Here is a 13,833-nt window from a genome sequence, read left to right as displayed (position 1 = left end):
ACCCCCAAAACTGACGTGTTTGGTTAGTTTGTAGTCAGGACTGCTTAGTTTAGTTTCTTGATTTCTGGGCTTCAAAAGCAGGTGGAATCAACCAGATAAAAAAAATTGTGTGTAGTTTTCACTCATGCAAGTTAGGGACAAATGAGAGTTGAACCATTCACACTCTGCAGACAAACTCATTGCAACAGTAATTTCAGTTAACCCACAGCCCCAGCACCCACCCACACCTCCCTAACTTCTTCAACCCTTTAACTCTGCCATGTCTCCCCACCCAACTTCTTACATTATGCCTCCTCCCCACACTCCCTACTTTCCCCTTGCCTGATCTCACTTATCACCTGCCCATTTCCACTCCTTCCCCTCTCCCCACATTACTCTGGCTTCTTCACCCTTTTTGTTAATACATCTCTTTCAAATTACCCCAAAAACCCTATAGATTGTAAGTAAAGACATTACTATGAATTAAAGTCACTCCCATAACAACTGAAATGAAAACTGTCAACCCCCAAAGATTGTAATGAAGCCTACTTTCTTTCAACCTTGTATGCTTCACACTGTATTAGCATATTTTCACTGATTTATAATGATGACAATACCTACACAACCCAGAATTATGTTTTCCCAAGATACAAGGAATAACTAGGAATAGTATGCCTAATTCTAAGTCGTCAAAATAGTTCCTTTCTCTTCTTGTTTTACCCCCTTCTCCCATAAGCCTAACAGTTTTATGTATTTGTTAAAGGTGTCTGTGTGCAAATATTTTAAATTCATAATTGGACCAAGCTAGTAACACAATTCATTTAATCTTAATTACAAACGAGAAAATCTGCAGGAAATCTGAGCAACACACACAAAATGCTGAAGGAACTTAGCAGGCCAGGCAGCATCACGTTTCATAGAAACAGAAAACTTACAGCACAATACAGGCCCTTCAGCCCACAATCCTGGCACCTGAGAGGCAACATACCATAAGGCTATCTCTATTGCGCTCACAGAATCTTGTTTCTGTTCCTCTGACTATGGAATCTCTATCAACACTGCGGTCCTCTTCACCTCTCTGCTCTTCCGAGCCACAGCACCAGACTCTGTGCCAGAGACCCAGTCACTGTGGCTCACCCTGGTAGGTCATCCCCCTCAATAGTATCTATTGTATACATGTTATTGAGGGGACCAGCCTCAGGTGTACTCTGCACTGGCTGAGCATTTCCCCTTCTTCACCTGACAGTCACCCAGTTACCTGTTTCCTGCAATCTAGGGGTGACTACCTCCCTGTAGCTTTTGTCTTTCCCCTCCTCATTCTCCCATATGAGTCTATGGTCATTGAGCTGGTGCAGATGTGTTTATCTGAGAGACTGGAGTTCTCCCAGACTTCCCACATCCCACACACAGTACAAAACACTGCCCCTGGAGCCACTCTCACGACACTGTTCTGCCCTAAAAGATGAGCAATGAGCAAATAAGAACAGAAAAAGAAGAACTTAGCAAATACTTTACCTCACCTAAGCCTGATGAGCCACTTTAAACACTGACCCACTCACAAGAATGGCTGCTCTAGTTGTACTTGAGTTATTTCTGTTGGCCCATTCTAATAAATCCCTCTTGCTGATTGGCTGCTCCTCAACTCACAGAAACTGCCGTGAAGCTCGGCCTTTTAAATCTCAGTCACCATCCTGATTGAAACGTAGCTCTTTTCACACACGCTGACGTTCCAAAGGGATCATTCCTGTTGCAATTCCTTGAGCCACTCTTCCATCTCCATTAACTACTGGAGAAAAAAAAAGACCCAGCCCATCCAGTCTCTCCTTGTAAGTCCTCCAGTCTAGGCAATATCCACGTGAGTCTTTTCTGTACCCATTCCTGCATGATGACAGGTTTCCTATAGAGATGTGACCATCCTGCATACAACTCTTTGGACAAGCCTCCCCAACATCTTGGACTGTTGTAACATGACCTTTCAACTCGTTCTCAATGCCCTGACCAATGAAAGCAAGCATACCAAACACCATCCTGTCTACCAGTGTCACAGGTGGATAACTTGACTGATGAGCAGTTCTCTTTTTACAAAACCAGAGCAAAATGGGATGTCATGATCAGAAAGGGTAAGACAAGGGAATAATCACCAGTCCTTATAGAGGGATCAGAAGTGGAAAGAGTGAACAATTTCAAGTTCCTGGGTGTCAATATCTCTGAGGATCCTTCCTGAGCTCAACATAAGGATGCCTCAAAAAGGTGGCATCCATCGTTAAGGACCCCCATCAAGCAGGTCATGCCTTGTTCTCATTGTTACCATCAGGGAGGAGGTACAGAAGCCTGAAGGCACACACTCAACAATTCAGGAACAGCTTCTTCCCCTGTGCCATGCAATTTCTGAATGGACATTGAACCCATGAACAGCATCTCACCAGAAAAATAGAAACATAGAAAAACCTACAGCGCAATACAGGCTCTTTGGCCCACAAAGCTGTGACAAACATGTCCCTACCTTAAAACTATCTAGGTTTTATCTATAGCCCTCTATTTTTCTAAGCTCCATATAGCCATCCAGGATCTGTTAAAAGACCCTATTGTTTCTGCCTCCACCTCTGCCGCCGGCAGCCCATTCCACACTCTCAGCACACTGTGTTAAAGATTTAGCCATGACATCTCCTCTGTATATACTTCCAATCATCTTAAAACTATACCTTCTCATGCTTGCCACTTCAGCCCTGGGGAAAAGCCTCTGACTATCCACACGGTCAATGGCTCTCATCGTCTTATACACTGCTATCAGGTCACCTCTCAGCCTCCGTTGCTCCAAGGAGAAACGGCCGAGTTTACTCAGCCTACTCTCATAAGGCATACTCCCCACACCAGGCAATGTCCTTGTAAATCTCCTCTGCAGGACTGGTGAACAAAAGCTGAGGAATAGATTTGAACAGTAGGGTGAGCAGAGAGAGAAACAGCAGGTGATAGGGGAAACCTGGAGCGAGGGATGAAGTAAAGTGCTGGGAAGTTAATTGGTGGAAGAGACAGAAGGCCATGGAAGAAAGAAAAGGGAGAAGGAGCACCAGAGAGAGGCAATGGGTGGGCAAGGAGATAAGGTGAGAGAGGGAAAAGGGGATGGGAAATGGTGAAGGGGAGGGCTTTACCAGGTTTGAGAAATCGATGTTCATGCTACCAGCTGAGAGGCCCTCCAACCTAAGTGTGGCCTCATCAGGATAGTGGATGAGGCCATGGATGGTCATATGGAAATGGAAAGTGGAATTAAAATGGGTGACCACTGGGAGATCCTGCTCTTTCTGGTGGACAGAGTGTAAGTGCTCGGCGAAGTGGTCTCCTAATCCACATCGGGTCTCACTGATACACCAGCAGCACCAAACACAGTATATGGCTCCAATAGACTCACATGGGAAGTGTTGCCTCAACTGGAAGGACTGTTTGGGACCCTGAATGGTAGTGAAGGAGGTGGTGTAGGAGCAGGTGTAGCACTTGTTCCGTTTGTAAGGATAAGTGCCAGGAGGGAGATCAATGGGGAGTGGTGAATAGACAAGGGAGCTGCGTAGGGACTGGTCCCTGCAGAAAGCAGGAAGTGGTGGGAGGAAAAGATGTGCTTGGTGGTGGGATCCCGTTGGAGGTGGTGGAATCTTCAGAGAATTATGTGCTGGACGTGGAGGCTGGTGGGCTGCTAGGTGAGGACAAAAGGAACCCTATCCCTGGTAGGGTGGCGGGAGGATGGGATAAGAGCAGACGTGTGTGAAATGCAAGAGATACAGGTGAGGGCAGTGTTGATGGTAGAGGAAGGGAAGCCATTTACTTTCAAGAAGGACAACACCTCCTTCATTCAAGAATGAAAAGCCTCATGCTGAGAGCAAATGGAGGAATTGAGAGGGGATGGCGTGTTTACAAGCAGCAGGGTGGGAAGAGGTAGAGTCCAGGTAGCTATGAGAGTCTGTGGGTTTATAATAGACATCAGTGGATAAGCTGTCTCCAGAGATAAAGTCAATGAGATCGACAAAGGGGTGGGATGTGTTGGAAATGGACCAGGTAAATTTGAGGGCAGGGTGGAAGTTGGAGGCGAAGTGGATGAAGTCAATGAGTTCAGCATGGGTGCAGGAAACAGCACCAACGTAGTCGTCAATGTAGTGTAGGAAAGGTGCGGGACAGTCACCAGTGTAGGCTTAGAATGTAGACTGTTTCACATAGCCAACAAGCAAGCAGGCATAACTGGGAACCATGCAGGTGCCTATTTGTTTGAAGGAATTGGGAGTAGCCAAAGGAGAAATTATTTAGAGTAAAGACAAGTTCTGCTAGACGGAGGAGAGGGGTGCTAGAAGGGAACCGGTTGGGTCTGGTGTCCAGAAAAAAAGAGAGCTTTGAGGCCTTCCTGGTGGGGTATAGAGGTGTATGGGGCTGGACATCAACAGTAAAAATAAGATGATAGGGGCCAGGGAACCAGAAATCATTGAAAAGATCCAGAGCATTTGAAGTGTCACAGATGTAGGTAGGAAGGGACTGAACTCGGGGGGATAAAACAGAGCTGAGGTATGTCAATACGAGTTCTGTGGGGCAGGAACAAGCTGAAACAATGGGTCATGGTACTAACTATTTTAGCACATTAACCAGAGAGCAAAATGAAACCACATATCAGCCAGTAGATGGTGCACTGGGCTTATTTGTTATTCTAAAGCCAAAAGTTCAGGAGATCCATCAAACCAGGGCTACATGAGCAAATACTGTTCAACAAACACAAGAAAATCTGCAGGTGCTGGATATCCAAAGCAACACACACAAAATGTTGGAGGAACTCAGCAGGCCAGGCAGCATCTATGAAAAAGTTACATTACATAGAATTTCATGCACAACTTTTGAATGAGTATGTGGATGAAATATTTTCTATTGCCAAAGACAGAATGATAGATACCAAGCTGTGTCCTTACAGAGTTCAAAATTCAAAACCACTGATGTTTGAAGTCTGAAGCAGAAGCAGAAAGTGCTGAACACATTCAATAGGTCTAGCAGTATCTGTAGAAATCTGCATCAGTGGCGTTCCAATCAATACGCGATTCATTAGCAGGAGCAAATAAAAGTACAGCAGAGTCCAAGCAGAGCGGCAATTGTGTGAGTGGACCAGTGTAGGAGTGGGGACGTGAGGCTTTGGTGAGGAAGCACAAGTAGATAGCAGGTATGGCTTATGTAGTGGTTGAATAAAAAGTCACTAAATTGCTACTGATTAAATAAAGTAGGTTTTTGAGGTGTTTGGAGACTAATGATAAAATAGGTCAAAGTCTGCACGGTTTCTGTAAAAGGAAATTTTGCCTGACAAATCTATCAGAATTCTTCGAAGAAGTAACAAGCAGGGTGGACAAAAGAGAGTCAGTGGATGTCATTTTCTTGTATTTTCAGAAGGTGTTAGATGAGGTGCCACACAAGGCTGCTTAACAAGAAAAAATGTTATGGCATTACAGGAAAGATACTGGAATGAATAGCAGAATGGCTGACAGGCAGGAGGCAGTGAGTGGGAATAAAAGAGGCCTTTTCTGGTTGGCTGCCGGAGACTAGAGGTGTTCTGCAGGGGTCCTCTGCTGCTTCAGAGAAAACAACCCAAGTTTTTCCGGCCTATATATAGAAGGATGTCAGAGGTAAGTTTTTACACAGAATGGTGGGTGCATGGAACACCTGGCCAGGGGTGGTGGTGGAGGTACATACATTGGGAGCATTTATAAAAAACCTCTTGGATGATAGAAAAATGGACAGCTATTTGTGAGGGAAGGTTTAGAGTGATTTTAGAGTAGATTAAAAGGCCAGCACAGCATTGTGTGCTCAGCAGCCTGTACTGTGCTGTAGTGTTCTAGGTAATTGATGTTACAGTCCCTTTCTCTGTAACTCCACACATAAAAAGGATTAGGTATCTCTTCTGCATCTTCCCATGAAAACTTCATGAATGCCAATAGATCACATCAATTAAGTAACAATTGATCAGTCTTAAACAGGAACGAACTATTGTTTTGTGAAAACTAAGGTGAGGATCATGGCTGTAAACACTTTGTGTGATTTCATTCCCCATGTTATTCCGTGTAAGATTGAGATCCAAGATTAGCATACTGTGAAATGTGTCATTTTGCGTCAACGGACAACACAATCCACTGGGGCAGCCTGCAGTGTAAACCTTGGCCAGCCCAGGAATCTCTGGTCAGTGAACAATGAGCAACCTATCTTCATTCTTCTGCACGTCCTCCTTTTTACTGTGATTAGAAGTGAGATGATGAACCCATCATTGTTCTCTGGTACGCCCTGCAGTGTGGGGAAGAAGCAGTACACTCCTCCTGAAATCTGAACAACTCCCCCCACCTGACTTGCCTATTCTCACTATCCAATGCATATCAGGTGGTTTGTCCCTGTTCCTCGTGATGATGTTCCTCATGGATGTCACAACCAAATTTAAAGGGATATATCTCAGTGATGTTGAAAAGCTGGGCTGGGTCCTCCTGCAGTCAAGCCCCTGTAAATGCCGACAATGTTGCTGTCAAGCAGTATTCCTTCATTCTTAATGGTGATCAGCTTGAGTACATCGAACATCAGAGGAACTCTGGTTCCTCTCTCCCTTCCCTTTCTCCCATGGCTTATTCTCCTCTCCTATCAGATTCCTTCTTCCCCAGCCCTTTACCTTTCCAGCCTACCACCTCCCAGCTTCTCACTTCATCCCCTCTTCTGGCTTCACCAATCAGCCACCGGCTTGCAGTCCTTCCCCTCACACCCCCACCTTCTTATTACAGCTTCGGCTACCTTCCTTTCCAGTCCCGATGAAGGGTCTCAGCCTGAAACCTCGACTGTTTAACCCCTCCATAGATGCTGCCTGACTTTTGTGTTTGTTCTGAATGTCTTGTGTTTATGAAGTCAGTTGCATTTGGAGTTGTGACCTGGTGTAAATATTGTGCTGATTATCACCTTGTTACCTCATGTACAGATGGGGGGCATGAATTAAAGCTGCATTGTTTGCATTCATTGTGCCCACCTGTCTTAGTTTTGCAAATAATGAGACTTCAGAATCTCCACAACAAACAGTATTGATACGACATGGTCACAACATGACAAGAGAGACCTATGGTAAATGTTAGACTCTCAGTGCATCAGTACATGAATGTGGAATGATTAAAGACCAAAAAGAATATAGCAACTAGAACCAGAGTTAGCCAATCAGTTCTCATAACTGTTCTGCCTTCCAGCCAGATTATGGTTTATGAACTCAACACAAAGCCTGGGGGAGAATAAAGGATGCAGTAATGAGGTTAGAAAGGAATTAGGAAGATGATAACAGTGATGGAAAAGAACTGAGCTAGCAAAATCATGGAAAACTCTCCTATGTTGAACAAATATATACAGTAATGCCAAAGAAAGTGAGAAGTGAAAGAATAGGTTGTATTATAGATTAAAGTGACATACAGAAAAAGGTGAAAGATTCATGTAAAGAGCCAAATGAATACTTCGTGTACAGGCATTAAGATTCAGGAGGAATAGAGTCCTATAGTCCTAGAGCACTACAGCCCCTCAGCCAATCAGCAGTTGTCCATGTTGAACTATTATTCTGCCTAGTCCCATTGACCTGCATCTGCTCCACAGCCCTCCATACTCTCCCATACTCCCATAATTAAACTCAATGTCAAACTTCACTTTGACGTTGAAATCGAACTGGCAACAACCATTTTCAAATAATATGAAGGTACATATGGATAGGATACACAATGTCTAGCATTTTAAAATGTGGATAAATCACGAGGCCCAAATAAAAGTATCCATGATCTTAAAAGAAGCAAGGATGCGTCACAGTGCACGCTCACAGGACTGGATGCAAGTGTGGAGGAGCGGCGGGTTGATTGCTGGCACTGACTCAACCCGGCTGTGGCAAGAAGGCGGCCTCAGTCACAGGGAGCACCAAAATGACTCAGTCCCAGGACTGGAGGGTGGCAGATTCCCCATGAAGAGATGGAAACAGAAGGTTAGACATAGAAATACCAACAGAGCCTCAGACTGAGCAAACAGCAAGATAAATCATTCTCTCCAACACAATGACTCCACAAAGGCACAGAACAAGAGTTCTCCTTAAATAATCATAGAATGTGAGAAACCCATGCCAGGCAAAATTAACTTGACTAGATTAATCAGAAAGGAAAGGGCTTTATATTCAAAGTGTATGCCACCACATACTACCTTGAGATTCATTTTCCGGCAGGCATTCACAGGAAAATAATGAAAAATACAATTGCATTCATAAAAAAACTATAAATAACAAAGACTGACAAACAACCAGACTGCAAAGAAGACAATTCATACAAATAATAGACAAATGTAAATGAATAATACTGAGTTGTAGAGTCCTTGAAAGTGAGTCTGTAGGTTTTGGAGTCAGTTCAGCATTGAGGTGAGTGAGGTTACCTCAGGCTGGTTCAGCAGCCTAATCATTGCAAGGGAACATGAGGGGAAACTTCTTCACTCAGAGGGTGCTGTGAGTGTGGAACAGGTGGTGCATGCAAGCTCAATTTCAACATTTAAGAGAAGTTTGGATAGGGAGATGGATGGTATGAGTATGGAGAGCCATGGGCTCAGAGCAGGTTGATGGAAGTAGGCAGTTTAAATGGTTCAGCACAGACTAGATGGGCCAAAGGGCCTGTTTCTGTTCTATGACTCTAAGTAGTTCTTCCTAAACCTGGTGATGTGGGACCTAAGGTTCCTGTACCTCCTGCCAGATAGTAGTATTGAGAATAGCACATACCCTGGATGGTGAGAGTTCATGATGAATGATGACGATAGGCCAGTCAGTCTGATATTTGTAGCAAGTAATCATTGGAAAAATTCTGAGAATTGGCATAACTCAGCAATAAGAAAGGTCAGTCAGCATTGACATGATGAGGGAAGTCACATTGACAAGTAGTAGATTGTCTGAAGAGACAGCAGGCAGTGTTAATGCATATGGATAACTTGATGTAGAATAGAAGGATGATGGTAAAGCCCCACACAGCACATTGACCAAGAAAGTAAACACTATGGAGTCCATCAGAAAGTGGCCAGTTGAAGAAATGTTCTTCCGGAAGGAGCGTTGTGTGCAGTGGGGGGTCCAGAGATTACAGGGCTCTTTATATATAATGGCATTAATATTCTCAGCTTAAATAGAAACTATAAATTTAATGATACTAAATGGTCTAAGATCAAATTAAATTTATTATAGAAGTACATATATGTCACCTTATACTACCTTAGACCATAAGGCCATAGGAGCAGAATTAGGCCATTTGGCCCATCGAGTCTGCTCCACCATTCAATCATGACTGATTCTTTTTTTTTCTCCTTCTCAACCCCAGTTCCCAGCCTGCTCCCTGTAACCTATGATGTCATGTCCAGTCAAGAGCCTATCAATCTCTGCCTTAAATGCACCCAACGACCTGGCTTCCACAGCTGCATGTGGCAACAAATTCCACGAATGCACCAGCATCTGGGTGAAGAAATTGCTCCGCATCTCTGTTTTGAAAGAACGCCCCTCTATCCTGAGGCTGTATGCTCTTGTCCTAGACTCTCCCACCACGGGAAACATCCTTTCCACATCTACTCTGTCAAGGTCTTACAACATTTGAAAAGTTTCAATAAGATCCCCCCTCATCCTTCTGAATTCCAGCAAATACAGAACCAGAGCCATCAAACATTCCTTTCATTCCTGAAATCATCCTTGTGAACCTCCTCTGGACCCTCTCCAATGTCAGCACATCTCTTCTAAGACAAGGAGCTCAAAACTGTACACAATACTCAAGGTAAGGCCTCACCAGTGCCTTATAAAGCCCCAATATCACATCCCTGCTCTTGTATTCTAGACCTCTTGAAATGAATGCTAACATGGCATTTGCCTTCTTCACCACCGACTCAACCTGCAAATTAACCTTTAGGGTGTTTAGCATGAGCACTCCCAAGTCCCTCTGCATCTCTGATTCCTGGATTTTCTCCCCGTTTAGAAAATAGCCGCACATTTATTTTTACTACCAAAATGCATGGTCATGCATTTTCCAACATTGCATTTCATTTGCCACTTTCTTGCCCATTCTCCTAATCAGTCTAAGTCCTTCTGCATCCTAACTGTTTCCTCAACATTACCTGCCCCTCTATTGGGACTCATTTTTTCACAGGCATTTTCAGGAAACTAAAGAAATACAATAGAATTTATGAAAAACTATACATAAAGACTGACAAATAAATAATGTGCAAAAGAAGACAAGTCATGCAAATAAAAATGAATAAGTAATATAGAGAACATGAATTGTAGAGTCCCTGAAAGTGAGTCTGTAGGTTGTGGGATCAGTTCAGATTTGAGGTAAGTGATGCTATCTATGCAGGTTCAGTAGCCTAATGGATAATAACTGTAGGGTAATAACTGTTCCTGATCCTGGTAGTGCAGAACCTAAGGCTGCCCAATAATAGTAGCAAGAACCGAGCACAGACCAAATGGTAGGAGTCTTTGATGGATGTTGCTTTCTTGTGGCAGTGTCCTTTATAAAGGCGGTGACTAGTGGGGAGGGCTTCACCTGTGATGGTCTGGTCTATATTCACTACTTTTCTGTTCTTGGGCATTGGAGTTTCCATACCAGGCTGCGATGCACCCAATCAGGTTATTCTCCACTGAGCAACTAAAAAAGTTTGTCAAAAGTTTTAGGTGACATGTCAAATTTACACAAACTTTGAAGAAAGTAGAGGTGCTGTAATGCCTTCTATGTGTTGGCAATAACGTGCTGGTCCCAGGACAGATGTGGTCGATGGTGAGGAAGGAGGTTGTTGGCTGCCAGAAACTGTCAATACACTGGTTCAAAATGCAAGAAAACGAGGCAGCTGGAAATCTCTGCAAAGCGTGAGATGTTGCACTTGTGACACGCAAACAATACAGAGAATACACAATCAACTGGAAAGCATGGAGCAATGTAGGGAAAAAGAGTGCACGTCTAGAGTCCTGAGTATTGACGGACACATAGTAAATAAAGCTTAACCACTATATCAGCAAGCTCAAGGGCAGCTTCTATCCCACTGTTAACAGATCTCTCATACACTGGAAGATGAACTCTTGATCTCCCAATCTAACTTGTGAAGACCCTCGCACTTCATTTGCCGACCTGTACTGCACCTTCTCTGCAACTGTAACTCGAATTCTGCACCCTATTTGTCTTTTTAGTACCTTGATATACTTTATGCATGGAATGATCTGTCTAGATGGCAGGCAAGCAAAAGCTTTTTGTTGTTTCTTGGAGCATGTAACAACAATAAATCAGCGTCATTTCCAATAGCAGGGTGGCATGGTAGTATAGTGGTCAGCACAGCACTTTACAGAACAGGAGACCCGAGTTCAATTCCCACCACTGCCTGGAAGAGTACATTCTCCCTCCGACCATGGGGGTCTCCTCCGTGTGCTTTCATTTCTTCCCGTAGTCCAAAGACCTACGAGTTGGTAGGTTAATTGGTCATGGTAAATTGTCCCATGATTAGGGTGGGGTTAAATCTAGGTGGTGCAGCTCAAAGGGCTGGAAGGGCCTATTCCACGCTGTATCTCAATAAGGAAGTAAATGAATAGAGCTCATGTTAAGTCTAATTAGGCTGAAGCTAAAATACATTGTGGCTGCTTGAAAGGCTTGCTATTGCTAAGAGGAGTGCAGGAATGATTCATGATGATGTTGCTATTACTGGAGAATTATAGGTATGCAAAGTGACTATCTAGGCTGGACAGTTTTCAATGCAAACACAAGAGAGGTTTACAAAGCTCTACAAAGTAGTGTGAGAACCGGACCACACTAAATGGAGCGCGCCTACTTTCCTTCACCAAAAACCAATGGCCAAAGGTTGTTTAGAAAGCAATAGCTGGTGAGGTGTAGGGTTCACTTTCTGAAGATATAGTTGAGGCAGGAAAGCCTCAGCACATTTAAACCTCACCTGGAAAAACACATGAAGCATAACCAACTGGGCTGTGGACTTTTTTGTTTGAATGAGCTGGACATATTGGGCTAAATAACCTCCCATCCCATGATTAGAGTCACAGAGCACTACAGCACAGAAACAGTCCCTTCTGTCATCTAGTCTCTGCCGAATTACTAATCTGCCTAGTCCCACCAGGGCAATTATCTCCATACCCCTCCCTTTCATGATACTTAATCCAAACTTCCCTTAGATGTTGAAGTTGAACCCTCATCCATCTAGCAGCTCATTCCACACTCTCATCACCCTCTAAACCCCGGTGAAATAGGTCCTGAGGATTTAATAGTCTTGTTCCTTCCCCCTCCCCAGCCTACCTTCCAGCATAAACGTTTTAAACCTGCTACAGCTAACACGATTGGCTGAAGGTAATATTAGCAATTCCAACGCGAAGAGGGGGTGAAGGGGCCAACCAACTGATTAAAATGCTCTGCCAGCAAAGATGAATACCAGTAATTTGCAGGGGAGGTCTGGTGCTTTGCAAAATTTCTGTGTGTGCATCCTATCATTTGCGAATTGTGTCCTGCCTAAATCTGTGAAATGCCACGTTTATAGTATCCAAACTGAAAACTGCATTCACGTTGGACCAATGTGGGAGGACAGATCGGTCTTTGTTCTCCAAAAAAAACGAGCGGCAGTTCTGAACGTAAAATCTATATCCTGGCCAGACACTGCTAACCACAAACTTGTTTTTACAACGTGTCTTTATTTTCATTCCAACAAAAAAATTTAAATTTCCCAACAAAGATTAATCTGTGGCTTTGAAACTCTAGCATTCCCGCTCTACGAGTGCAGTGAAGTACAGCCGCGCAGAGTTCGGCTCGGGCGCTCCAGAAAGCCAGAGGTTGTGTCGGGGGGTTCGAGGCGAATTCTCCGCTCCGAGTTTAGCTCTCGGTTTTATATACTCTTATCCCCCGACATGGGCTCTCTGGCTCGACTGGTGCTCTTCACCTGGCTCGTTCTACCTTTGTTTGGCGCCGAGTCAGGAAAGAAAAGACCCATGCGTCAGAGGGACGAGGAGCTTACAGAAAGGGTAACGTTTATGGTTTTACAGTGTTGGAAGGGATAACTACAGCGCTCATTTTCGTTCGGGGGTCTGGGAAGCAATTGCACCGAGGAGGTTGGTGAATCTCGCTGACCTCCTGCATAACCGTGGGGAACAGTTAGACATTAGATTAGGACCAGAGGGCACATCCTCAGAATAGAATGACGTCCCTTTAGAACAAAGGTGAGGAGGAATGTATTTGTCCAGAGAGTCTGTGGAGGCCAAGCCATTGGTTATATTTAAAGTGGAGATTGATTGGTTTTTGATTAGTAAGAACTTTAATACAGGCGCAAGAATGGAGTTGAAAGGGATAATCGATTGAATGGTGGAGTAGAACAGATGGCCGAATGGCCTGTTTCTGGTTTTATGGACATCAATGTACTGTACAATTTTTCCTTTGTTATTCACAATAGAAGGACAGGATTTTCTCTGTGGGGAAGGGGGAGGGTGAAGAGAAATGTGGTTTTAGACAGTGGTGAGCAGCTTTATAGAATTCTCAGGCCTATGAAAAGTTGGAAGCCCTTCAAATAAAATAAACAGTTTTGCTAGTTTTCCATCTAGAATGATACCAGGACAGTTACATCACACATCTCATATGCTTACTGAATTACATGGACCCAGGCTCCTCACAATGAGGCTGTGTCACAAAGGAGAGAAAATCTGCAGATGCTGGAAATCCGAGCAACAGAATTGAAACGCTGGAGGAACTCAGCAGGTCAGGCAGCATCTATGTATAACCCAGATTAAGCGAACCCAAAGATGTAATGTTAGAAAGTTCCACCTGTGGAGGGAAGAAAGCAAGATTTACTGACTTAAAA

At 43.9% G+C, this 13,833-nt stretch overlaps 1 protein-coding gene across 1 annotated transcript in view; it reads left to right on the top strand.

Moving 5' to 3' along the window:
* Positions 1 to 12,781: 12,781 nt before the first annotated feature.
* The window catches only part of LOC132394970 (collagen triple helix repeat-containing protein 1-like), a 28,310-nt gene continuing 27,258 nt past the window's right edge, over positions 12,782 to 13,833 (top strand). The window contains exon 1 of the mRNA XM_059971318.1: positions 12,782 to 13,003. Coding sequence (XP_059827301.1) covers positions 12,890 to 13,003 — 114 coding nt within the window. The 5' untranslated portion in view covers positions 12,782 to 12,889. The remainder of the gene's footprint in view (positions 13,004 to 13,833) is intronic.

The sequence above is a fragment of the Hypanus sabinus genome, chromosome 1 (assembly GCF_030144855.1).
Source record: "Hypanus sabinus isolate sHypSab1 chromosome 1, sHypSab1.hap1, whole genome shotgun sequence".
In the NCBI taxonomy this organism is placed as follows: Eukaryota; Metazoa; Chordata; class Chondrichthyes; order Myliobatiformes; family Dasyatidae; genus Hypanus; species Hypanus sabinus.
Note: the sequence above shows the minus strand (reverse complement) of the source record. Positions and strands in the feature narration are given on the sequence as shown.